Source organism: Tursiops truncatus, chromosome 14, assembly GCF_011762595.2.
Source record: "Tursiops truncatus isolate mTurTru1 chromosome 14, mTurTru1.mat.Y, whole genome shotgun sequence".
Taxonomy (NCBI): domain Eukaryota; kingdom Metazoa; phylum Chordata; class Mammalia; order Artiodactyla; family Delphinidae; genus Tursiops; species Tursiops truncatus.
The window spans coordinates 28715540-28740860 of NC_047047.1; the positions used below are offsets into that span (position 1 = coordinate 28715540).

Consider the following 25321-nt stretch of genomic DNA (forward strand, 5'->3'; position numbering starts at 1 on the left):
CTTGTATGTGTCTTTGTCTTTGGATAACATTGCTGGGGTTGATTTGCGGATGAGCTCTATTTAATTGGCTTAAAGAAGAGTAAGTTCTTACAAACCAAACAATTCTAAATACAAGAAAAATTAAGCTAAATGAATTTCAGGTTCATGTGCACTGAGAAATATTCAGTATTAATGTTTGTTTGTTGATCTAATTAATATAGACATGTCATTAGAGTCATCAGCATTAAGTATAATACTTTCATTATGCCTAGGTTTAATATAAGCTAAATAAAATCTTGTTATATCTGTTGCAAATTTATCAGCAAGGAAAGTAACTTGATGTAAAGAAACTTTTAAGGAAAGAAAATGCAAATGAGATAAGAGCTTTAGGTGCACTTTTTAAAATAATTATCTTTATCTAAAATTAATCTCTCCAGAGCTTCCCTGGTGGTGCAGTGGTTAAGAATCCGCCTGCCAATGAAGGGGACACAGGTTCGATCCCTGGCCTGGGAAGATCCCACATGCCATGGAGCAACTAAGCCCATGCACCACAGCTACTGAGCCTCCGCTCTAGAGTCCACATGCCACAACTACTGAGGCCTGTGCTCCACAACAAGAGAAGCCACGATAATGTAAAGCCCATGCACCACAATGAAGAGTAGACCCTGCTCGCCGCAACTAGAGAAAGCCCACGCACAGCAATGAAGACCCAACATAGCCAAAAATAAACACAAATAAATAAATTTAAAAAAATAAAATTATTAATCTCTGCAGATATTCCACAACTTGAAAGTTAGAATTGTGCTAAAATAAGTTAAGTCATGGAAGGTTTATGGAAAGTGGACCCCAAGAAAAGAGTTTTGTAGATGGTCAGGATTGACTAAGTTTAAAATAAGTTTAACTGAGTAAATGAATTTTAAAAGTAAGCTGGTCAAAAATTTGAATTTGGCTTTTCTCTCTGTTAAGAAGACAAGGTTTCTTAAGATTCTGAACTGCCTCTGATAACAGATTTTAAGTTTTTCTACCTTTTAAGTGATCTGTTCTGTATTTGCCTTTGAAATCTTTTACTGTTACTTCCGCTAAGTGAATAACTATTGTTTCACAGTGACCTGAGATCCTATCTGACTGTTTAAACCCTTTTGATATTTTTTTGACAAAACTTCACAAATCAAATTATAATGAAGGGGCTTCCCTGGTGGCACAGTGGTTGAGAGTCTGCCTGCCGATGCAGGGGACACAGGTTCGTGCCCTGGTCTGGGAAGATCCCACATGCCGCAGAGCGGCTGGGCCCGTGAGCCATGGCCGCTGAGCCTGCGCGTCCGGAGCCTGTACTCCACAACGGGAGAGGCCACAACAGTGAGAGGCCCGCATACCGCAAAAAAAAAAAAAATTATAATGAAGTTCCTTTGAACTCTAGCTAACTTTGGGATGCTTCAAAGGGCCCCTGAAACACCCCAAAGAGAGATATTAACTAATTAGGTTCACTTGGTATGTTGAATTACATGGGAAGTGTCAAATAAGTAATAGATCTTCTTAGGTTATACTGTATGGCAAATGATACCGGTATTCTAGAGATTATATGGAGTTCCTAAAATCTGATGTGTGCTGGTAAAACGTTATCCGTCATAATTCTAGTTATTATCTAAATGTGTTGCACGTCACAGCACTAACCAAGTTACTTTGTCAATTGCATTGTAATCGGATTTAAACGGGCCTTCTTAAGTCTTTCGTCATTATAGACAGTTATGGTTTCACTCTGATGATGCCTTTGTAAAAATGCTTCCTCTTCAAGAAGATTCATAGGAAGGACTTTGGATAAATACAAGTTTCTGGCTTTCAGGCCATAATGCTGGACTGGCTAAGAAATTGAAGAATTCTAATGGGAAACCTGATGGCTTATAAAGCTGTTAGCAGGAAGGATTCGTTACATAGAACTCAGTAAAGTGGTGAATATGGTTATAATTTTTATGGTTTCTATCTGAAAAATGACTGCTTTAAATCTGTGTTTTCCAGGTGTAAGGAAAACCTTCGCCTTAAGCTACTTATGACTCACGGTAATTTGGTAAATTATACCTTTGTAAGCCAAATGGTTTGTATTTTGTGTCTCCCTGCATTGTCTTTGTCAATGTTACTAGCTGCATTACTTATATCCTGTCTATTTTATAAGACCGTTGTCTCTTACAGTACCCAGTGTGTAACCAGGCTTCCAACAAAACTTCTATGGCTAAACATCTTGAGGAAATAGATCACATTTATAACGTAAAATAATTGTAATAGTGTGATTCTAGGTATGGGAAGAAGCAACAAGGGAAAATGTCTCCTGGATCATAGTTAGATAGGGGATCCAGAGAATCTTTAATTATCAATAGGGCCTAATCCCAAAACTAGCACTTGGAGTGGCCCACCAAGAATTTTTGCCTGATCTGGGATGAGCCTCCCAGCGCCGTGGGACAAAAGTTGATCATGAAATGTCTCCCAAATATTGGTCAAAATCCCGACCAAGAGGAGAGGATCTGAGAAATTGAATATTTCCTGCCACATCAGTCATTAGCGATTGCAGCCCTCCAACGTGAGCCGGTGAACCCTGAGGAAACTCAGGATATGAGAATACAGGATACAGGCCCCAGATAGCTAAGGTGCATATCAAGGGAGTGATTTCAGTGAGCCCAGACTCTTGCATTTTCCCATACATAGAAAAGCGCTAAATTCCTTAACTTGAAGTGCTCCCTCCCAAGCTTGAAGCCCTCAAAATTCCCACTGAATACATCATAACTCTCAACTTTTAAGCTGTGAATATTTTTTAAGGCTACAGGTGTAAAGGAGACGCTTTCCAGAGAGGAACAAAAGAAACAATGTTTGGAACACTGACACCGACGGACACTCCCAGAAAGATCCATCTGATGAAGCAGTTAGAACGGCCATCGCCCCTTCTTCCACAAGATTGTGGAATGGATATTGACAGTGGGGAATTGTAACAGGGAAGAGCCAAATCGGACTATATGTTGGATCTGTTTCTTTTACTTTAACCTTTGCTTTCCACTGCTTTTGTTCACTAAAAGGATACTGTCTACACATAATGGCATAATGTCTATACATACTGTCTATACTCAGGGAACCCTGCCCCTCTGCCTGAATGTTAAACCAAAGTGCCTTTGTTCAGGGAAATATCCGGAACCGTCCACCTGTGGATGGCTACAAGAAAGAAGAAATGAACACATCCCCTCCCGGAGGCTGGCCATTCCAGGTGATATTTGCAAAACTTATAGCCTTTTTACTTTACTTCCTCATCTCCTCCCCTTCTCTGTGCTATAAAAGAAACTGGCATCCAAACCCCAATAAGATGGTTATTTTGAGACTTTAGTCTGTCATCTTCTTGGTCAGCCGGCTTTCCAAATAAAGCCGTATTCCTTGTCTCAACACCTCGTCTTCAATTCTTTGGCCTGTCGTGCAGTGAGCAGAGCAAGCCTGGACTCGGTAACAATTCTTGAATACCATACAAAGGAGATTAGGTTTTTTTCAGTGTGGAATGCTCAGTTACTGCAAGTATTCATTGACTGGATCTATTTTTCTAGATTTCTTTCTTTCCATTCATCCATTTATCCTTCCATACATCTATCTGCTTTGACTTAACTGTCTACATCCCTCTAGAGCTACCATTTGCTGAGCACTGTATCTATCCATTAATCAGGTCATTATTCTATCCAGCATTTGTTCAACTCTATCAGCATTCATCTATCTATCCACCCATCTACACATCTCTCCATCCCTCAACTACAGATGAATGTTTATTTCCCATTTTAAACATGATCCCAAGATAATATTAAGTAAAAATCAGGATATTAAACTATATATACTATATCTACATAAAGACTGTAAGGAAACATAGGATTATTTCCTGATGGCAAAATTACAGATCTTAACTATCATTTTTAAAATAAAAGTAATAAGTACTCAAAAGAAGTAAAATATGTAATTAGAAAATACATTATGAAGGGGGAAAAAAGAAATCTCTGAATAATACTGTAAGTCGCTAAAAGAGTAGATCTTAAAATTTCTCTTCACAAGAAAAAACATTGTTAACTACATAACTTATTTTGGCTATCACTTCACAATATACACAAACATCCAATTAAAAAAAAAGAAATCTACGGAGTTAAAAAGTAGTAGTTTTATTTTTAAAAACAAAAGATGATCCTGTTTAATTTTATTTTGGACACTGTTTTCTCATTTAATAAAATGCAATTTTTTGTTTGTCTTTTTAAAATTGATTTTCTAAAGCCTCACCTCATAAAGGCAAGATTGATAGACTGATGCTAAAAAAATTATTTAGTCTGTAAGCAAAAAAAAATTCCATAAAAATGTGAAAAGCAATTGAAAAATGGAGAAATTATTTGTAATGTGTCCTTACTATATAAAAAGCTCTGAAAATCAACAATAAAAGAGGACCATCCCAAAACCACGAAAAAGAAAATCCCATCAACAATATGGATAACAACATATTTTTAAAGTTGTACCTTACAAGTAATGAAGAAATGCAAAGAAAGATAAAAATGAGGTACCGCATTGGCAATTTTTTTAAAAAAAAGATAACACTGGCAGCAAAAGTTTAGGAAAAATGGTGCCGTTAAGGCAAACAGGGCACAGGTGAGAATATAAAAATGTAAAATCTTTCTAGAGGGCTATTGAACAAAATGTTTCAAAAACCACTAAAATGTACAAAGACTCTAAAAATCTGCTTCTTAGAGTTCAGGAAAGATACGCACAAAGGGTCCAAAAATGTAAGCCTAGGCTGTCACTCATGCAGGAAATCCTAGAGATGAGCCGAGTACGCACCTAGGGGGGGACTAATGAGGGTCTGATGGGACATCAGGCAGGACATTAAGCACCATGATGCAGATACAATGCAGATGGATAACTCCTGACAGAAAGAATGTTTTTAATATATTGTTTTCCCCAAAATCAAGATCTAAGACAGTATGTGTAACATAAACCAATTTTGCTATCTATATGCCATATATGCATGTGTATATATATGTATAAAATACACATATAACACATATGTGTTTGCTTGTATAAGATACATGCCAAAATAATGATACACGCCAAAGTGAAGGTTATCTTAGTTATATTAGTGAAGGTTATCTCTGGGTAGTGAGATTATAATAAAATAGGAAGGGGAGGCATTGCTTATCTCCGGTTTCTAATTTTGCCACAGGAATTATGTATTCCAGAATAATAAGTAAGAGAACAAAAATCCAACTTAGTGCTATGATTTTGACACCCTGAATCTTTTACAGTGAAGTTGTGGAGCAGCTGCCAGTCCTCCAAGTTCAGGGGACCAGGCTCGGGGTCAGGGGGAAGTGGGGTGAAGAGCAGCCCGACGGGCAGGCAGCCCTCGTCCCCATTCCTGCTGGGGCTGCTCCTCAGAGCATCCTCTGCAGGGGCCCAAGAGCTCGGTGACTTCTGCAATCACTGGCCACACAGGGAGGGCTCCAGTGATTCGTCCAAGCCCGCCCTGCCCCCAGGTGGCAGAGCAGAACTGCAACACAGGACTCGTGACTTCCTGGACCGCCTTTCTCACAGGTTCACTATTTCTTTACTGAGGTGAAATTCACATAACAAAATGCACCATTTTAACCATTGTAAAGTGTACAACTCAGTGGCTTTTAGTATATTCACAGCGTTGTGAGACCACCAGCACTATCTAATTCCAGAATATTTTCATCACCCCTAAAAAAACACCAGACCCACGAGCAGCCGGTCCCCAACCTCCTCTCCTTCCAATCCCCGGCAACCACTTTCTGCCTCTGTGGATTACGTATTGCGGACATTTCATGTAAAGGAATCATACGATATTTGTACTTTTGCGTCTGGCTTCTTTCACTTGGTGTGTTTTCAAGGTTCACCCATGGTGTAGCATGATCTCATTTCTTCTTGTGGCTGAATGACATCCTATCGTAGGGATAGGCCACATTTTCCCAGTGAACTTTTATAGCTGTGATGGGGCGGCTCCTTACAGTCCAGCCAGCAGGCCCCACACCTCACCCTGTGAAGGCACCATCTCCACCTCGTCCTCCAAGCCAGCGCTCCCTGTTCCACAGTCAGGGTTGCAGCACACTTTCCCCCAGCAGAGTCCTGGCCCCAGGTGTGTTCATTTGCTCAGTCTCTGGGGCACAAGGGCGAAGAGAGCCTTGAGCCACTCACTCACTAGACTGAGGAGGCAGGGATCCTGTCACGTGAAAGGCCAGACAGCCAGTGACGGAGCTCCTGCTTGCACTGCCTTCACCCTGCGCTCCCCTCTCTTCCTTACCTGGGTCCTACCAACCAACACGGCCCAGCGTTCAATGCCACCTCGGCTGGCAGGCCACCCTGCTGGCCACCCTGATCACCCTGGCACTACCCTGTGTCACCGACCTCACTCAGCACCAGGGACCAGTGACCCTGAGCTCCCTGATCCTCCTGCCAGCCTTCCCACAAGGCCTGAGAGAGGGGTTCTGGGGCAGCCCCGACAGGCAAGATGGCGCTGACCGGAAATGGTGCTTACCCAGAAAGTCATCAAAGGAGAACTTGTCGTTGTCCCAGATCTGGAATACCGCTCGGGCAGGGATCTTGCTCTCTGTCTTGTCCAGCCTCCAGAAAGCATCCTGGCCCAGAGGAGAAGCAGAGGAGGAAGCAGGAGAGCAGGATTAGAGAGGAGCAGTGGTCCCTTCTAGCCTGGAAGGCTGCCTGGAGGAGGCAGTGGAGGGGGACGTCCCTTAGGGACTTGCCAGAGTCAGATCCTAGCAGGAAGACTGTTGAGACCCCAGAGGGCAGTGTTCAAGGGCCCAGGAGGGGACCACGCAGGCTCACTTGACATAAGGTAGCTCCTTTAATCCTCGCAATTCCATGAGTCAAGGTTCTCATTGCCGTTTTACAGACGACGTAACAAAGGCTTTGAGAAGTTAAGAATTTGCCCAAAGTCTGACAGGTAATAAAAACAACATTAATATGCACTTCTTAGGCATCAGCCTTTTCCCACTATGAAATCATTTATGCTTCCAACGACCTATGAGGAGATACTATCTTGAGGAAACCAGAGCGAGTAATTTATCCAAGTCACCCAGCTGGGAAGTGGCAAGCTGGATTCCAACCCAGTCAGTCAGGTTCAAGAGTCTCTTAATCCTGCCCCTGCGATCTTGGGGACAAGGTGGGCTGGCTGGGAACCTGGGTGTCAGGGGGGACCCCCCGACACACCACTGTAAGGATCTGGCACTGGGGGCAGTGTCCCCAGCCCACCCCACCTTCACCTCCAAGAGCTTGCCCTGGGGCACACCGAAAGCTCCCGGTGCTGGGAAGTTCACCAGCCCACTGCTGTCCCCTCCCCGCTTCCTCAGACCAGTCAGCCTGAAACTGCACTGTCTTGGGCTTCTCTCCACCAAGGCCTCGTGGAGCAGCTGAGGGCTGGGGACTGGCACGCTGAGGCCTGGATCCACCCCTGGGTCCAGTCACATTCAACCCAAAGGACCGTCCCTGGGGCTTTCCCACTCACACCTATTCTCTGTCCTCTCACTGTAGCTTTACCTGCGTGGGTGGCAAGGACCCACTGACGATCCCGCAGATGGTGGGTGCCAGGTCACAGCAGGGACCTGGACCCAGTCTCAGGGGGACAGACTCCACGGGAGTCAGGGAGTACTGCTGACCACACAGAGTTTGTCTGGGCCCAGGTGCCCTGTGTACACAGCCTTGGTGGCCCCTTCAGATCACACGGACCCCACAGAGGTCCTGTGACCAAAGGCCGTGGCCGGTGCCCCCGAGGAATGATCACCTTGTGAAGCCGTTGGCTGTAGCCCGCACTGCTGCCTGGGCTGGTGAAGGGGCTCAGGTCCCCACCTGGCCCCTCGCCCCCAGCCCCCATCTGGCGCCTCCCCCTTTTCCAGGCCCCAGCCCTCCTGCAGGTGCCTCCCTCCTCTGGCGGGGCTTTTATGGCCAGCTCTGCAGGCCTGCCTGTACAGGACGCCAGCATCCTCCGTGCCTCTGGCCGGCCCGGTTTATGGGCTCAGTAATGAGCCAGAGGTTCAAACAGCCCCTGGTGGGAGCAGCTGGGCTGGGGCTCCAGCCTGGGGATGGCCCCCCAGGTCCCAGGCACTCATTACGTTCCCAGTCTGGGCCCTTTTACTAGCTGTTTATTTGCAGGGTGGGTGCCTGACGCACAGGCCCGCTCCGGTGGGTGTGCTGGGCTCCAGGTGGGGAGCCGGCCAGGGCAACCAGCAGTGGTTCAAAGCCGCCGGATGAAAGGAGACCTTGTACTTTACAACAGTCTCGTCTGGTTAATGGGGTCCCTGGAGGGCCTGCCTGCCAGAGGCGCTGAACCCCTCGGCAGAGGGCTGGCTCTGCAGCAGGACCAAGGAGCCAAGAGGCTGTGCAGTGCCGCTGCACTAACCGCCCCCAGGCTTAGTCCCCTAGCCCAGACCAGCTAATTGGTGCCCCACCGTGGGCACGGCTCCCCCTGCCTCCCAGCGTCCTTTCTCCCAGAGGGACCCGATGGCACTGTCTCCGGTCAAGCCAGTTCCTCCCTCCTGTTCCTGGATGACTTCAGAACCCCTTGATTGTTCTCAACCTCCTCGTCTGACCTCTGCCACACACACCCCTCCAGCCGCCCTCTCCGGAGCCTGGCACCAGGCAGGGGGAAGTCCCGTTCCCTCAGCCCTCACCACTCCGGGCCACTCCCAGCCTCCTTGACTCCTCCCAGCTCAGCATCCCCCATAGCCTTCTCCTTCTCCCAAGGCCAGCCCAGTCCTGCGGGCCATCGGGCCAATGGGTCGGTTCCCTCAGCCCCTCTCTTCCTCTGGAACTCCACTGTGGGTCAGTTCAACTCCCTGCTTCCTTGCTGGTGTCTAAAGGGCAGAGATGAAACCCCACTGTTGCCAAAATGGAGCCCCCTCAAATTCTTAATCAGCAATCCCATTGGGCCCTCAGAACTGCCGGGTACCACCAGTTAGCTCCCTCTCCCTCTGCCTTTCTCTCCCCCTTTGTCTCCTTCACTCAATAATGGCTGCTTCCCGCCTTTGTCGTTTGTCTCAAATCACCTGCCACAGTGCCAGGAGATTCTCTCTCTTCCTACTTTGTAGCAAGAACAGAAGACTCTGCTCCCTGCGACTCCTTGCACCCATCTCCACCTGTCACAACAGAGAGGTGGTCCCGCCTCCCGTGTTGGGCCGATCGGCATCTCTCAGCCTCGGTTCCCCAGCCACGCCTCACCCCGTGTAGGGCTTGATGAGCACGGGAGGTGGCCTGAAGGAGGGCCTGGCCGCCCTTCCCCATTCCCTCCGTCCACAGCAAGGACAGGCACTGTTTGTTTGACTTGGAGCTCTCCCCAGCAAATGCAGCATTTGGTTTGTTATGGAAACATCTTTTGATAGACAAACATGCTGAACAAAGGCAAACAGGATTAAACCTACAAACAGGCCAGGCTTTCCTTGACGGCACAGCATCCAGGGCTGTTGCTAAACTCTGCTTTCTGGTAGGCATCCCTGGGTGAAAGAATTCATTTAACCTTATTTAACCCATATTTTCTTTTGTTTGATGGTTTCAGAATGTTCAGCGGAACATTCTGGTTTCTCTGAAGTGCAGATGATTCTGTCTGTTGGGTTAGGAAGGGGTCATGGGGGAAGGATGCAATGAAGAGGACCTAGGCAGCCGAGGTCCATTACACATTTCCCTTCTTTAAGCCACACAACCGTTCAGGACAGAAAGAGGAGTCGCAGAAGCTTTGCCTTGGAGCCCTGCGCCACCTCTGGAAGGAAACAGGACCAGCAGGACCCAAACTCCAGAGAGGTATTCACCCTGTGGAACAGGAGAGCTTGTGCAGGCGGAACTGATTCTAGGCGGGACGCCGTAGTTAGAAGCTCCAACAGAGGGGCCCTCCGCCTCCGGAAGCTGCCTGCCCACGGCACCCTCCTCACTGTGCTCTGGGGGCTGCTCCCTAAGGGCAGGCTCGGGGCCACCACCCGCCTTGGGACCCGCCTATTTCAGGAGGAGAGAGTTCACGGCCCAGAGGAGGCCTCAACTAGAAGATGCTAACCCACAAAGAGCTGAGGTCTCTGGAGCTGCCCCTTCCCCACGCTGAGGCACCGGGCCTCCCCAGGTCTGAGAGATACTAGCCTGGACAGTGGCCACAGGCCCCGGGCACAGAAATGGGAGAAAGGGGGAAGCAGCAGGGACTTGGCTAAGCAACACCCGATCCTAGCGGGTGGCCAGACAGCCCAAACCGAAGGCCAGACAGCCCTCTGGGGCCGCTCTCCCTAGGGGTTCTGCCCCACCGCTCTCTGATGACCGTGCTGGGTTTCCCTACCAATGTTCTCCCCACTCTGAGCCCACGGCCCTCCCTGCGGCTTGGTCTGTTAGGATTTGGACTTAGCTCCATACAGTGGTTGTAGCGCTGGCGTGGGGGAGATTGTGGGATGGCAGCAATGCTAACGATGGCGATGATGGCAGAAGTAGGAGGAGTGGGCATGGTGGACGTGGTGGTGGTGGTGACGCCGGCAGTGCTGGGACAATGGTGGTGGCTGTTACGCAGCGGTAGCCGAGGTGGCTCCAGCAATGGCAGGGCAGCGGCAGGAGTATGACAGTGACACAGCTGACAGTGATCAGGCTGCTATTCGACAGCCCTGGGATGAGCACCCCGGGGACAGGAATGACACCCACCTTCTTGGAGACAGTGCAGACTTGCTCAGCTGGCAGGTAGTCAAAAGGGAAGATGAACCTCCAGTTAAAGTTGCCTTCGCCTCCCAGGGACCGGTAATGCACGTCTGTCTTCTGCTTGTGCTCTTCAAAGCCGACCATCCAACTAGACACACACAGTTTAGAGAACACGGCTAGTTAAGGTCTCCACCGCAATACGCAGCCTCGACGTAAGCAAACAAGGAACTAAGAAGGTCATTGAACTCGGTAAGTGATAAAGGAAAAATAATTTGATGTACCAAATGTGTCATAAATTTCAAAATGTTCTCACTTCTCCCTTGAGGGATATCCTCAAGCCTTGTAAGTTCAATGCAAAGATTCATGTGGAAGAAGAAATCTGGTGGGGGTTGACTCCCTAGAGGCAGAGACCACTCCCATAAGGCCGTCCTTCCTTTCTTGTTCTCCCCCTTCCCTACCCCAGAGTTCCCCCTTTCCCAACCAACCACCACCCCCGAGGGAGCAGAGGCGACACCGTGGAGTCAGGACGGGTGGGAAGGAGGGTGACTTCCTACCCTTTCACATAAATGTCGCTCATCTTCTCCCCGGTGATGCTGAGGTCGTCCAGGATCACATCCTTGGTGTTCCAAATAATACAACGCAGGAAAAACCTGCAGAGAAGGATGACTCAAATCCACGTGGATTTCCCACCAAAGGGTGGGCAGTCCTTGTCCGAGAAGCCGAGAAGTCAGCTCACCCAAGACTCTGCTGCTTGCCCGGCTGGACATTTGGCCAGGCCCGCACAAGATTGAGGCCTGAGTGGCCCAAAGCCTGGCCCGAGAGCCACCACCTGCTCCCACCCGCAGCAACCAGTCCACCACCCTGCTCAGCTCTGAGCCTGGGCTGGGGTAAGTCACCTTCTGGCTCTCCGTGGGGTGATGTTGAAAGGAGGTCCCGGCCGCCCCAGGGCCTTTGGAAACAGGTCGATCCACATCTGCAGCTTCCCCTGGGGAGGGAGACATGACCCTGCTCTCTCGCCACCCTCTTCATTCAACCAACATCTCCTGACCACCCGCTCTGCACTGGATACTTGGAGCACAGGACAGGGAAACCCCAGGCCCTGCATGGAGAGGCTCAGCACACTGTAGGAGAGATGCCCTCAAGGGGACCATAGGGCCAACCATAGGGGTGAGCCCACTGCCCCACAGGCCGAGGACTGGGGTAGCACCTGGGGATCAGGGGTCAGGGCAGCTCTCTGGAGACAGCGATGTTTGCTGAGTCTCACTGTGCCAGGCGGAAGAGGGCAGGGGGCAGTCGGCCTTGGGGATGGTGTACACAGTTGTGGAGGCTCAGAGAGCATGGTTTAGTGATGGGGGCTCAGAGGGTTTCCACGACAGGAAACCACTCTACCTGCCACCACTTCGCTCCCTCTTTCTCTGCGAGCCGGCTGTTATCTCTGTCCCCATCTTACAGAAGACGGAGCAGGGATTGACCTAACTTCTTCTGGTTCACATGAGCGTGAAAGAGCTGACATTTCAACACCTGCAGTGCCACTCTGGGGAGCTGGTGGCCACGCCACCAAGGGGAGGAGAGCTCAGCTCCAAAGAGCAGAGAGGATGTTCTCTGCATGTCCACAAAGGCACCTTAGTGCCACAAAGGCTGCCTCGGCCCATCTCTGCCTGGAACATTTTCTCTCCTCCCCCTCCTCCAAACCCCTCCAGGAAGCCTCCGCACGTCACCCCTGGGCCTGCTGTCCCTCTGCCCACCCTCCCTCTGCCTGGGAGGATTCCCCTGGCCCTCCTGATAGCTGCTCTGCCTCTCTGTCATAGGCTCGCCCTGTCTGAACTCCCCACTGCCCAGCACAGTGTTGGCCATCTGCAATGTCACTGACTGATGGCAGGGGAGGACTCCCTGTGGCCAGGCTGAAACAGCGAGGCTTCAGAATGACCTGTGGGCAGCCAGAGGTCCAGCCTACACAGGGATGGAGGAGAAGCCTCATTCCCCAGGCCCTGAGGCCTGCAGGCAGCCAGGGGAGGCCAGGCTCAAGAGGTCCCCTCGTAGGCCAACAATGGTAACCATTCAGGCTGTGGAGAAACTCCACAACGAGGGATTAGCCAAATCCTGAGGTCTCCACTGGTGCTTCTGGGATATCCAAGCTGTCCTTGGGGAGGGGTAGCTGAGGGTCAGGGGCTCTGGGGCCCGAGGGTGGAGGTCCTACCTGCTCGATGTCCGGCTGCAGGGGACTGTAGAGGGGCCGGGACTCCACGTGCTCAGGGACCAGGCCCTGCTGCCGGAGGACATGCAAGGCCAGACGCTCCTCCACTGGGCCCAGGTGTGGGTTCGGGACCCTGCCAGCCTCTGCCCCAGAGAGAAGACCAAAAAATTGCCAGGACAGAGTGAGCAGGAGATGGTAGGGGGGCCTGAGGGCCTCGGGAAGCTGTTAACCCTGCAGCCTCACCCCTAGCCCAGACACAGTTCTTCTGGCCCTCACGTCTCGTTCTCTGTAAGGGAAACCTCGTTGTCCACAGGCTCTGGGCTTAAAATCCAGATTCCCCATTGCCACCAACTCTACCAAGCCTCTTCTGTAAGCTCTCCTTCCTTTTTCCCACCCAATACAAATTCTCCCCACCCTCCAAAGCCCACTCCTTCCAGGAAGCCCTTCCAGATTGCTCTCAACTCTGAGGCTCCACAACTCTTCTCCCAGATTGGGCATCTAAGTGCTCTCAGTAGTATTCTCTGTTTCATGCAATCTCTTTGATTAGTAGCAGTAGCTAAAATAATAGCAGTAACAGAGAACACTTATAAAGCAGGAGCCAGGCACTGCTCTTCATAAATATTGACAGGGCTTGATCCTCAAAGTAACCCTAAAAGGTAAGTGCTATTATTAGCCCCATTTCACAGATGACAGACACGAAGCACTGGGCAGCCACACAGCTGGGGAGCAGGGCAGCTGAGATCACACACTCATTAGGAAAGGCGCATGACTGGATGCGAATACCCCTCCCCTCCCCTGCGTGCTTCCCAGGTACAGCTCTACCTGCCAGGGCTTGGGTCAGGGACTGGTACTGTGGATGGGGTGAGGACACGGCGGTGGTTCTGACCCTGACAAGCCTGGCCAACCAGCCAGCAACATGAACTTGGAGCCCCCCTGACAGAGACCTTGACTGGTGGTAGGAGGGTCCACACGTGTCTATACACACGTACACACACAGGTCTGTGCACTCAGGTGTGCCCATGTTCACCAGCACAGGTTCTAACATACACACACATAAACACGTTCATCTGTCAAACCTGCCCTGCCCACTTTACTAGGTACCACTAAGGAAGCAGCACGGCATTGCAGAAGGACCACCGGGCCAGGAACCTGATTCTGCCTCTAACCAGCTGCGTGACTTTGGGCAGGTTGTTAACCACTCGTGGTCTGAATGGCCTCATCTGCAAAAACAGGGAGACGTCAGGCCTCACCAACTCTAGCTTTCTGGCTTTCTTTTCCTATGAATTTATGACCGTGAGCCCTGGTTCCTGTGCTTATGCTGCTCACAGACTAGCAGAAAGAAATGAGACCACCCCTAAAACAGATGCATGTTCTACAGGAAAAGAGACTGGGGGAGGGGTTAGGGCCTAATGGAAAGGAGCCTGGCTCAGCCACGACGTTGGAGAATCAGAGAAACGAAGAAGGAGGAGGGGGATTTGAGGTGAGGGAGCCAGAGCCTCCCTCCCCTTTTACAGCCTCAGCACCAGCTCTTGACATCAAACATCTCCGAAACCAGCAGGAGGCGAGGGGCCAGCTGGGTCTGTAAACACCTCTGGGGAGTCTGAGCTGCTCTGGGTGGGCCGTGCAGGCCTATGAGCATCTCAGACACGCGGGGAGCACATGGCAGGACCCTCGGCAGGAGCATGAGACAGACCCAGAGCATTAGGCAAGACGGGGGCTACAGGGCTTCCTGCCACCCTTTGGATGTATCAGGTGAAGGAGTTGTGACTGGGGGCTCAGAAGGTAACGTCAAGGTGAAGCTGGCAGACTAGTATGATTAAGTAGAAAACTTTCTCAGCGGTGGGCTCTACCCAAACTCTGACCAGTCTGTCCACACAAAGCTAGAAGCAGACTGATCCTAACCATGACCCTGATCCTGGCTTCAGACTCACCCCTCATCTTGCCTCAGACAGGCCCCAACCTGGTCTTAGACTGAGCTCTGACCCTGACCCACCCTGACCGTGGCCCCACCTTGACCTCTAATTTTCACAATGGTGTCCCAGGTAAGTACTGGTCCCAAGAATACCAAGTGCAAGTTTAGTCCACCTGTGCTGCCCTGGAGAGACTCAAGACCACACCGTGCTGGTGTGGGTTGTGTCCAGTGGTTACATCCAGCAGGAGAGGACCCACAAGAGAGAGGGAGGGAGAGGGAGAACTCACCTATTTCTTCGATGGTGTATTCTTTATCCTGAAACACTACACGGTCTGTCCGGTACACGGGGGCCTTGACTCTGCGCTGCTGGCAGAACAGGTGGAGGAGCTGAGAGGGATGGAGCTGATCCCGCCACTGGTTGGGTCCAGAGCTGAGGCCCAAACACAAGACAAAGATGAGACGCTCCAGGACACGAATGGGGGCAGAGGTGTGTGCAGTGACCTATGTACCCACACGCACGGCATCACCCACCCTTCACTTTGCCTGTGGGCACCCTGTGTGATTGTTCATCGTGACCGGGGAGCCCACTTCACACACAGAGAAACTGAGGCCCAGAGACAAAAGGACTTCTTTACGTACACATGGAGTTGGAACTGAAATGCTACCAATTTCCAGCTTTAAAGAATCAGACCCAGACAAGACCCAAGTTGGCAGGAAGTGGGAGGGGCTGGCCACACGTGAGTTCACCTTGGGGCCCAGTGGGGCTGTGTGTCCCATTGTCTGTCTCCCTTCTCCTTCCCCTCTCCAGGCCCTCTACGGTGCCTTAAGGAGAACTTGATTATAGACGTGAGGAAGAGCTGGGTTCTTAGCTTCAGATAAGCACGTTCAAATGCTAATCCCACCACTTACAAGTCCAGGTCTCAGTTTCCATATCTATGGAGTGGGGATAAGACCTGGGCTGACTGAGAGAGACAGTGTCTGTGCTGTGCTAGGCCCAGGTTGGCACACAGTCAGGGCTCGGCCCACAGTCAGGGAAGCAGCCAGTGCCCTGCACCTACATGCAGTAGGTCTGGGGGAGTCCGCAGCGAGCCCCAAACTTGGACAGCAGCCTGTTCTCCAGGTCGATAACCGTCTCCCCGATCTTTTCGTCCTTGGAGAGGAGGTCGTAGTCATAGAGGGTAACCTTCAGGTCCTTCTCCAGAGGCAGAGTGCAGGTCAGCTCGAACATCCTATTGTGGGGGTAGGCAGTTGTCATGACGACGCCAGCTCCCAGAGGTCACCGGACACAGCGCAAACTCAAGTGGGTGGCAAGGCTGGAGCAAGAGCTAGAAAGCCACCCCTGGTGTCTCCTCCTCCTCTCCCAGGACTGGCCTGCAGTCCACCCTCCTCGAGCCTCCTATAGCTCTTACAGCACACCACCCACAGCACTCCCAGTGCTGGGCTTGTCTGAGTGTGTGTGTGGTGTGTGTGTGTGTGTGTGTGTGTGCGGTATTCCCAAATAATCTGAGCTGGGCATATAGCAGATGCCTGCCTGATGGATCACAGAATGGACGAATGAAATGGAGCACAAGGTTAAAAATGAAGTTTCAACCAGGACACCTGGAGACAAGAGATGTGAAACTCCAGAGCCAGGTGCCAGAGCTCCAGAAATTTACCAAGGGCATGGCCTGGGATCCACTTTCCGGACTCCTGGGGCCTCACCACTCCTTCTGGAGTGGGATTAAGAGAGGATCTGTGTGGAGGTTTCTTTGAAGAGAGCTCCTGCCGTGCTCTGAGACCCCCCGTCACCTCCCACGGAGGTCAAGTGTAGAAGTGCTGTCCCTTCTCCCCTGAAATGAGTTCCCTGCAGGAGGGACACACAAGCCTGGCACCCGAGCTGTGGTGGAGGAAGCACAAGCAGCTTGTAGCAGAGAGGAGGTGTGGGTACGTTTGGGAGGAGCTGAGCTCTCGTCCTGGCTGGGCACGGAACTGCAGCGCTGCCTGCGGAGGGGGGGCTGCTGCTCTGAAGCCTGTCCCACGGGATCTGGGACTCCAACAGCGAGAGACTGTGGGGCGGCCCATCTGAGAACGGGTTGGGGGGTATGGGAGGGGGACACCCGCTACAGGGACACGGCACCTGCCACATCCCAGGAGCTATGTTAGGAGAGCTCAGGGGGTGTCTGAAAAGCCCACAGGAAAGCAAACATCTGCCACCCCAAGGGTGCCGGATGGGGCGAAGTCAGCACTTGAGATGGGCCCCTCCTCTCACACAGGCTCCCCAGTCCTAGACCTGCAAGTATGGCGAAGGACGGCAGGAAGGGGCGGGGGGGACACTGGGCAAAGACCCTCCTCCCCTCCGCACACACCCCCAAGGCGCACACGCTGTGCCCAAGGTGGATGCAGCTGCGAGAGGGAGCGACTGCCCTCCAGCCATCCGGCGTGCTCCTGATGACACACGAATGCGCATTCTGGTTATCAACTTGAGACGGTGGGCTGACGGCAAAGCGGACTGTCTAAAGCTGAGCGGAAGGTGGCCTGCCTGCCAGTTTCCACTCAGGGAGTGAGGAAGGTCACCCGCACAGAATAAATGTCTACAGGAAACTGGCAGACAAAATCAGAGTTGTGTCTGATTATGTCCCATGAATTCTGCTGGTCAACACGTGGGTGATAGAAACAAAGAGCTTCTGCTGTGGACTCACAGAGGCTTGATCCCCCAAGCAGAGCAGGCGGCCGTGATCCGAGGGGGATGGTGAAACAGAGAGGGAGAGGCATGTTTCTACACTAGTTCCCCTACCCTGGCCTGGGCCCTGCGCGGTCCCGTCAGCATGGGGCCCCATGCTGGCCACTGGGGCTCACCAAACAGGGTTCTTCTCTTCCACCCACCATCCTCCCCGCAGCCCTTCCCTCCAGTTCCAGCCTGGCAGTGGCTCATCATTGGCCAGGACTGTTTCCCCTTCAAAAATGGCATTTCCCCTGGCTGATTGGGTCTCTCTGCAGGGCCAGATGACTACAACTAACTCAAGAGACACCGGTTCATGAATCCAGTGTGTCGCTTGACAATATCGGTACATGCCTTCTCCTACAGGTGCTAGAGAAATAACTGCCAACCTCCCTCAAGATTCTCCTTTCTCTGCCCTAGATACGCTCGCATCCAAACAGCAAGCAAGTCAGGAAGCCTGGGAACTACTCCCATGCAATGGGCACTGCTTCCTCCTTCCCTCGTTCTTAGATTTTAGGAAGCATTTTACCCTCTTGAGTCCACATCCTTCCGCTATCTGCCACAGATGAACGTGCAACAGTAAAAGAGAATAACTACTAAATGTAATAGGAATCCTGGATTGGATCCTGAAACAGTAAAGGGGCATTAATGGAAAAATCGGCAAAATCCTAAGAGTCTAGAGTTTAGTTAATAGTAATGCGCCAATATCAATTTCTTAATTTTGATACATGTACCATGGTTAGGTAGGAATGTTAATGGCGGAGGAAATTGAGTGATGGGTATATGAAAACTATAGTATCTTTGTAACTTTTCTGTAAATCTAAAATTATTCCAAAGTAAAAGTTGATCTAAAAAAAGAAGAATTAGCAAATGCGTGCTCTGGGTTTCCATTTAGATTTCTGATCTTCAAGGTAATTGTTTAACTAGGAGCTTCTGCAAGGACTCAGGCCTTTAGCGCTTAAGGAAGCGCTAGCTGAGGTTACACCCTTACAGACATGCAAGATTTAGGGAACACAGCTTTGCTCCAGGAGATGGGGACTTCCCAGTGGCAGCCACATCTCTCCCGCTGGGCTGTGGGTGATCCAGACTGGCACCTCCACCCCAAGACCCAAGCCACCCCAACTTACTTTCCAAACACAGGCTCCAGAGTACAGGGGATGTAGCTGTCCTGGTCACTCACCGACTTCTTCCCTATGGAGATCCTGATGTAAGGATCACACTGGAGGAGGAGAAGGAAACACTTCAGCGACATAACCTTCCCAACACGCTTCTGAGGCTCCTTCATTGCTCTGCCCCTCAAAGGGGCAAGGGGGCCTACCATCAAGAAGCTGCCTCCTGCCAGGCCAGCAGCCCCACCCAGCACACCACCCCCGATGTGGGCTCTAGCCTCGGCTCTGGCAGTGGAAACTGGGCTCCTAAGTCCCCCATACTCCCAATCCACTGCCCCACTGGGAGAGGGCGGGTGGGGGCCAGGCCCATATCCTCAGAAACATGCCAGCTTGTGTGACATATGTGACTGGGCCAAGCTGGGGTCCTGTCTGTGACCTCTGCTTCAGCAGGTGGAGAGGGCCAGACTTTTTCAGCCCAGCGCAGCCTCCCACAAGCAGCAGCATTCCCTCAACTAGCCTCTGGAGCAGCCAGGGTCTCGGCACCAGGAAGGCTTGAAGTATATAAACTTGACCACAGCCACGTCTTGGAGGCCATCGGTGGTGCCTGGGCGGGGACTGTTCCATCTCTCCCTGTGATCTCCCAGCAGGGCATGGGCAGCTTTTCTCACCTTGAAAAGCAGGGCAGCAGGGATTGGACACCAGGCCCCTACCCACAACCTAGGACACAGGCTAGGCCTGCACCTGTCTAAGGAGACAAGAGAAGACCCTAGCCTCGTACCTCTGAACCCCACTGTCCCCCACTCCTGCCTCGCCTCTTCCTCTTCCTCTCTCTTCCCAACTTTACTCTGTTCCTGCCCCCATCTCCGGGTAGCTCCAGACTCCCGCCCTCCCTCAAGCTCCCCTCCTTCGCTCAGGGTCAGGACTAGAGTAGGTCAGTGAGGTACTCGCCTCAGGCACAAAATTTAAGGGGAAGACAAAAAAGCTTAGTAATCAAAATAAACAACATTTTAATGTGATATTTTAAAAATTGAAACCAGCACCAACAGTCCATGATGAAGAAAATATCAAAGTTTTAAATAAAGACAGGATCAGGACTGCTGATTTTTCCTTTTGCCTCAGGCTCCGCCATGGCCAGGCCAGCACAGTTACCCATCATGCTCTACCCCTCCTTCTTCCCTCCCCACCCCACCCTTGAAAGTCCCACAAAGTCCTGCCCCAGTCTACACCATCAATGTCCCTTGTCCTTATGCCTTATCCTTGTGCTAAACCTACACTGAGTCTGCTCTCAAACCTTTGCCAAGGTTTCTGACTCCTCCTAAAATATGGTTTTCTTCTCCCTCCCAGCCTATCAAAACTCCATCAATGCTTAAGAATCCTATTCCTTCCGGGAAGTCTTCCCCATTATTCCAAAGTCTTGTATTGACTTTGGCCTTTTCTGACCTGGAACACTTGGCCTTGATAGAACTCCAATGCAGTCCCACCTCAGGTTTGTACATCTTTGTCTGGTGTCCCCACTTACTGTGAACTCCCTGGGGCAAAGAGTGTATCCAAATTCTGCAGCCTCTTTGTACCCCAGCCTACCATTTATTCCAGGGGAGGTGAGAGCTCTAGGAATGTTACCTTCCCATTGGGGTCCTTGGGCTGCAGGCCAAATGCTCGGATAATGTAGATGCGGACCAGGCATTCCTGGGGCCCCTGGGAAGCCAGCTGGTGGAACTGTCTTGGGGGAATGGGGATGGCCGGGTCTTCTGGGAGGGGATAAATTTTGAAGAGGCCCTGAACAGAAGGAAGGGTCAAGTTTAATTTTCATCCTCAGTGTCACCAATACAATCACCACTATGTCCCTTACTCTCATCACCACTGCAATCACTAAGCCCAATGCCATCCCATCACCCCCATCGCATTCTGCATCAGCAGCATCACCGTCACCACCATCATCTCCATCACCCACATGGTCACCAACTGCAGCACTGGGGTCATTACTGATGTTACTACAGTACTTCTGCCCCCACCCCCTTCACTCATGGCTGCCACTCCAGTCTTGGGCCTCCCTGGGTTAGAGATGTGTCCTCAAGGACTTACCTTAAACTCCCCAATGACAGATGGGTCTTCCATCTCCTCCTGAGTCTTGCCCCGGTAGAGCTTGAAGGTGTTACAAAAGTCAGACAGGCCCTCAAAGTCCTTCACATTCTCCAGTGGTGTGTCATAGACCTGCCACATGGGGGGACAAAAGAGGGGGACAAAGGAAAGAGGGAAAGAAGAGGGACAGCAAGGAAAGAGGAAACATGACAGTATTCAAGTAAAGGAAAGGAGAGAAAGGACAGAGAAGAAAATGAGGGGGAAAAGCCATAAGCAAATTAGAGAACAAAGGTCAAGAGGAAGGCAGGTGGGAGAGGTGGAGGTAAGAGAGGGGGCCAAGAAGGAAGAGAGGCAGAGAAGAAGAGAACAAAGGCAGAGATAAAAAGGATGCAAATCATGGAGATGAGAGAGAGAAACGGGGTGGAGGGGGAACCAGAGAAGGGAGTAAGAGGGGAAGACGTTTGTTCAGCAATGCCGGAAAACAGGGTTTTCTGATTAATCCAATATTCTAGATACCCGAGAGTCATCAGATACATGGGTGGTGCATTTTTTGAGAATAAGATCACAGTCAAACAAATAAATGAAAAGTTAACTGACTTTTTATTTGAAGATCAAGACAGAACTCTAGAAGATGCACAAGCCAGCAAAATCCTTACTGTCCAGGATGTCCAAATGGCAGTGGATCAAATACTGGGCTGAGGATGTATTTTGAGCACCACTTTAAATTTGTCAACTCAATTTATTTGTCTCTCCTCTCAAACAATGACTTTTACTTGTTAGAGCATTGCTTAGACCTAAATGAAGCAGTAGTCTTCTATTATAGATGATTAAATGTACTTAATTAATAGTGATATTAACCCACTTAATATACATGCTAAAATTGGTTATAATCTGAAACTGACTGGCAAGACCGTCGGCCCTCCATATCTGCGGATTCCATGTGTTGAATCTGCAAATATGCAACCCGCGGGCACAGAGGGCCTACTGTACTTCAGGTAAGTCCCTTTCTCATCTCGCTAAACATTTTTTCTCATTAGGCCGAGCTCTAGTTCTATCTCTTCCATGAAGCTCAAGTTCTATCTCTTCTAAGAAATAATTAATTACGTGAGTGATATAGCTTCATTATTAAAAATTAGAAAATGTAAGTAGATATAAAGAAAATATTATTATTGCCTTAAATTCTGATTTCCAAAAATGACAACTATTTATTTGGTTAACATTTGGTATGTATCATTTTGAATATTTTCTTGCCATATTTATATAGTTGCATCATTTCAGTCAAAAGACCAATTCTTCGAGGTGTCTATACTACCGTTTTCACTTTCTTATTTCTGCTTCTATTTCTATTATTTTGTTCTACTATTTTAAGGATTTTTTTTCTTCTAATTTCTTCAGTTGAAATTTTAATTACTTTGTTCCCTCTTTTCTGATAAGGAAAACACTTATTGCTATGAAATTGCCTCTGCTTACTACTGCCTTAGTATTGCCCCATTTGTTTTCATGTATAATGTGTTCATTTTTCTTTTCTTGGCATTCCATAATTATAGTTTTATTTTTACTTTTTGATCTAAAAGCTATATGTGTAATTAGTTTTCTTTCTTTTGTTTTAACGTAAGTTTTTAAGGCTATAAACTTCCTCTGAATACTGCTTTAACTGTAACCAGTAAGTTCTAAAAGGTAGGGTTTTATCCTTGCTTCCCAGATATTCTGCAATTTCTCTTATATTTTCTCTTTCACCAAGAATTGTTAAAAGAGAGTTGATTTTTTAAAAATTTTCCAGATAGAAGTTTTCTTGTTCTTTTGAGCTTGTTATTAATTTCTAATTTTATGGCATTATATTCAGAAAACATTGTCAGTGTTTCATCACTTTTTGAATTTTATTAAGATTTTCTTTATGCTCGATCACATGGTCGATTTTTGTTTTGGAGTTTTTTAAATTAATTTTTATTGGGGTATAGTTGCTTTACAATATTGTGTTAGTTTCTGCTGTGCAGCAAAGTGAATCAGTTATACATATACATATATCCACTCTTTTTTAGATTTCCTTCCCACTTAGGTCATCACAGAGCACTAAGTAGAGTTCCCTGTGCTATACAGTAGGTTCTCATTAGTTATCTATTTTATACATAGTAGTGTATATATGCCAATTTTGTAAATGTGCCATAGGGGTGTCTCTATTTTCAAGCTACCAGGTTCAATCAGGTTAGTAATTACTTTAGTCTTCTATATCCTCTCATGCTTTTGTCCCCTTGATCTGACATGAACTGAGAAAAGTGAATTAAAATCTCCGCCACAAACCAGTATATTTCTATTTCTTCTTCTATCTCTTGTAATTTCTGTTTTGTAAATATTGAGGTATTATTTAGCACATAGATATTCTCATGACCATCATAACTAGGAATTGCAGCATTTAGCATTCTAAAGTGCCATTCTTTGTTTCATCTAATTTGGGGGACCTGTGTATGTTCTCATCTAATATTAAGATTGTGACTTCTGCTTTCTTTTCATCTGCATTTGCCTGGCACACACTTTCCCAATCTTTGATATTCAACTTTTATGAAGTGTTTTATTTTAGAGTTAGATTTTGCTTTGAGATCTGCTTTAAATTTTGTGATTAATAAATGATTGATATGACATGTATTGATATGACAGATATGTTTGGTCTGGTTTTACATTTGTATTATATTTACATAGTCATGTAATATGTTTATATTATATTTCCTAGTTTCATAGGGTTTTTCTAAAAATCTTTGCATGGTCTGTTTTCTCTCTCTGTGTGTGTGTGTGTGTGTGTGTGTGTGTGTGTGTGTTTTAGTTTTTCTGAGAGCTAAAATGACCTGAGTTTATGCTCTAATATTATTGTGTCTTTAGGGGCAGTATTCATGGGTTCCCCACTATAGCAATGATAAAATAATCAAATTTCATCTTCCTCCCTCTCCCTCTCCATCACCTAGTTTTAGACAATATTATCTATCTTAATGTTTATGTTCGTGCTGTTTGCTTATAATTTGCTTATATGCCTATTATTTGATTTGCCAATTTTATTATTTATATATTACATATATTAATAGCATAAACATACCTTTTAAACCACTTTAAGTGTACAGTTCAATGACATTAAGTACAGTCACACTTTTATGCTCCCATCACCACCATTTATCTCCAGAATTTTTTTCATCCTCCCCAGTTGAAACCCCAAACTCACTAAACAATAACTCCCTTTCTCCCCCCGCCCCCAGTGCCTGGCAACCATCATTCCACTTTCTGTCTCTATGAATTTATTACTCTAAGTACTGCACATGAGTGGAATCATACAGTATTTGCCCTTTTGCAACTAGCTTATTTCACTTAACATATGTCTTAAAGATTCACCCATGTTGTAGCATGGGTCAGAATTTCCTTCCCTTTTAAGGCTGAATAATATTTCATTGTATGTAATTACCATATTTTGTTTATTCATTCATCAGTCAATGGACATTTAGGTTGTTTCCACATTTCGTGATTTCCAATTTTAAATAATATCTGTCAATTCTATTTATTCTGTAATATGACTATCAGTGCCCTTACTCTGTATTCCATCCTCTTTCCTCTTTACCTAACTTTTGTCAGTTTTATCATTTCTACATTTTCAGTATATAAGGTATTTACATTCTGTCCAGCTACCCTAACCCTCCCATTTGTTTCCATCTTAGGCCTAAGGTAAAATATGCTCACAACCAGTCCTTTTGTTATGGTTTTCCCAGTTACCTCCAAGTTGAGATGGCTCCTAGATGAGCTCCAATTCATCCCGTAGGAGTCCCTCAAGACGGGCTCCTGGGAGCCATACTACCTGTCTCCTGAATGTGAATACCTGTGTGTCTATAGCCTTTATGCTTGAAGGGCAGCTTGGCTGAATGTCAAATCCTTGGGTCACCCTTTCTTTCCCTGATGATCTTACACATGGTGCTCTATCATCTTTGGGCATTAAATGTTGTAGAGAAAGTGAAGTCACTTTGATTTCTTTCCTTTTTTAAATTATTTAAATTTGTGTGGGGGGAGAATGTATGTCTACCCAGAGAATTTTTTCTTTATCTCTAGTGTCCAATAACTACACTAGAATATGTCCCTGGGTTGACCAATCTGGGTCAATTTTTCCTGACACGCAGCAGACCTTCTAATATGCGTACTCAAGTATTCTTTCATTTCAGTGAAGTTTTATTAAACTATCAGCTGTTTGTTTTAGTTCCTTGTTTTGGTTGTCCTCCTTGCGGACTCCAATTATACAAATGTTGGATCTCCTTTCCCTGACTACTATGTTTGTCATTTTCTCTTTATTCTTTTATAACTCTTTCTTTATTTCCATTTCATTCTGTCCTCTATGCCCCTTTCTGTGTTTTCCAATGTGGCCATTCTGTCCTGTGCTCCTTCCAATTTCATGTTTTCTTCTCCTTCTTTCCTGAATCTTACTAGCTCATATTTCACATCTTCTCATCTCACCAGCCCTTCGTTCTTTTATTTCTGCTTGCATTCTGACCACCCTATTTCTAAAAAGTTAACAGCAAAATCTTTCATCTCATCTGTTCCTTGGAGAAATTTTTCTGGTGGGTATATATATATCCTCTTCTTTTGGTTAAGTTTTGTTATATATTTTCTCTTCTTTTTTTCATAGTATTTTTAAATTAATACTGTGCTAA

General features: G+C 48.1%; 1 protein-coding gene across 28 annotated transcripts in view; it reads right to left on the bottom strand.

Annotated features, from left to right (window-relative positions):
• Nucleotides 1-25321, bottom strand: part of DYSF (dysferlin) — a 222195-nt gene that overhangs the window by 10800 nt on the left and 186074 nt on the right. For all 28 annotated transcript variants that reach the window (XM_073791260.1, XM_033838318.2, XM_033838329.2 and 25 more), the window contains 10 exons: nucleotides 20652-20780; nucleotides 20190-20345; nucleotides 18588-18679; nucleotides 15821-15991; nucleotides 15050-15192; nucleotides 12854-12993; nucleotides 11553-11641; nucleotides 11211-11306; nucleotides 10663-10804; nucleotides 6524-6623 (listed from right to left, as the gene is read on the bottom strand). In XM_073791260.1, the coding sequence (XP_073647361.1) occupies nucleotides 6524-6623; nucleotides 10663-10804; nucleotides 11211-11306; nucleotides 11553-11641; nucleotides 12854-12993; nucleotides 15050-15192; nucleotides 15821-15991; nucleotides 18588-18679; nucleotides 20190-20345; nucleotides 20652-20780 (1258 nt within the window). The remainder of the gene's footprint in view (nucleotides 1-6523; nucleotides 6624-10662; nucleotides 10805-11210; nucleotides 11307-11552; nucleotides 11642-12853; nucleotides 12994-15049; nucleotides 15193-15820; nucleotides 15992-18587; nucleotides 18680-20189; nucleotides 20346-20651; nucleotides 20781-25321) is intronic.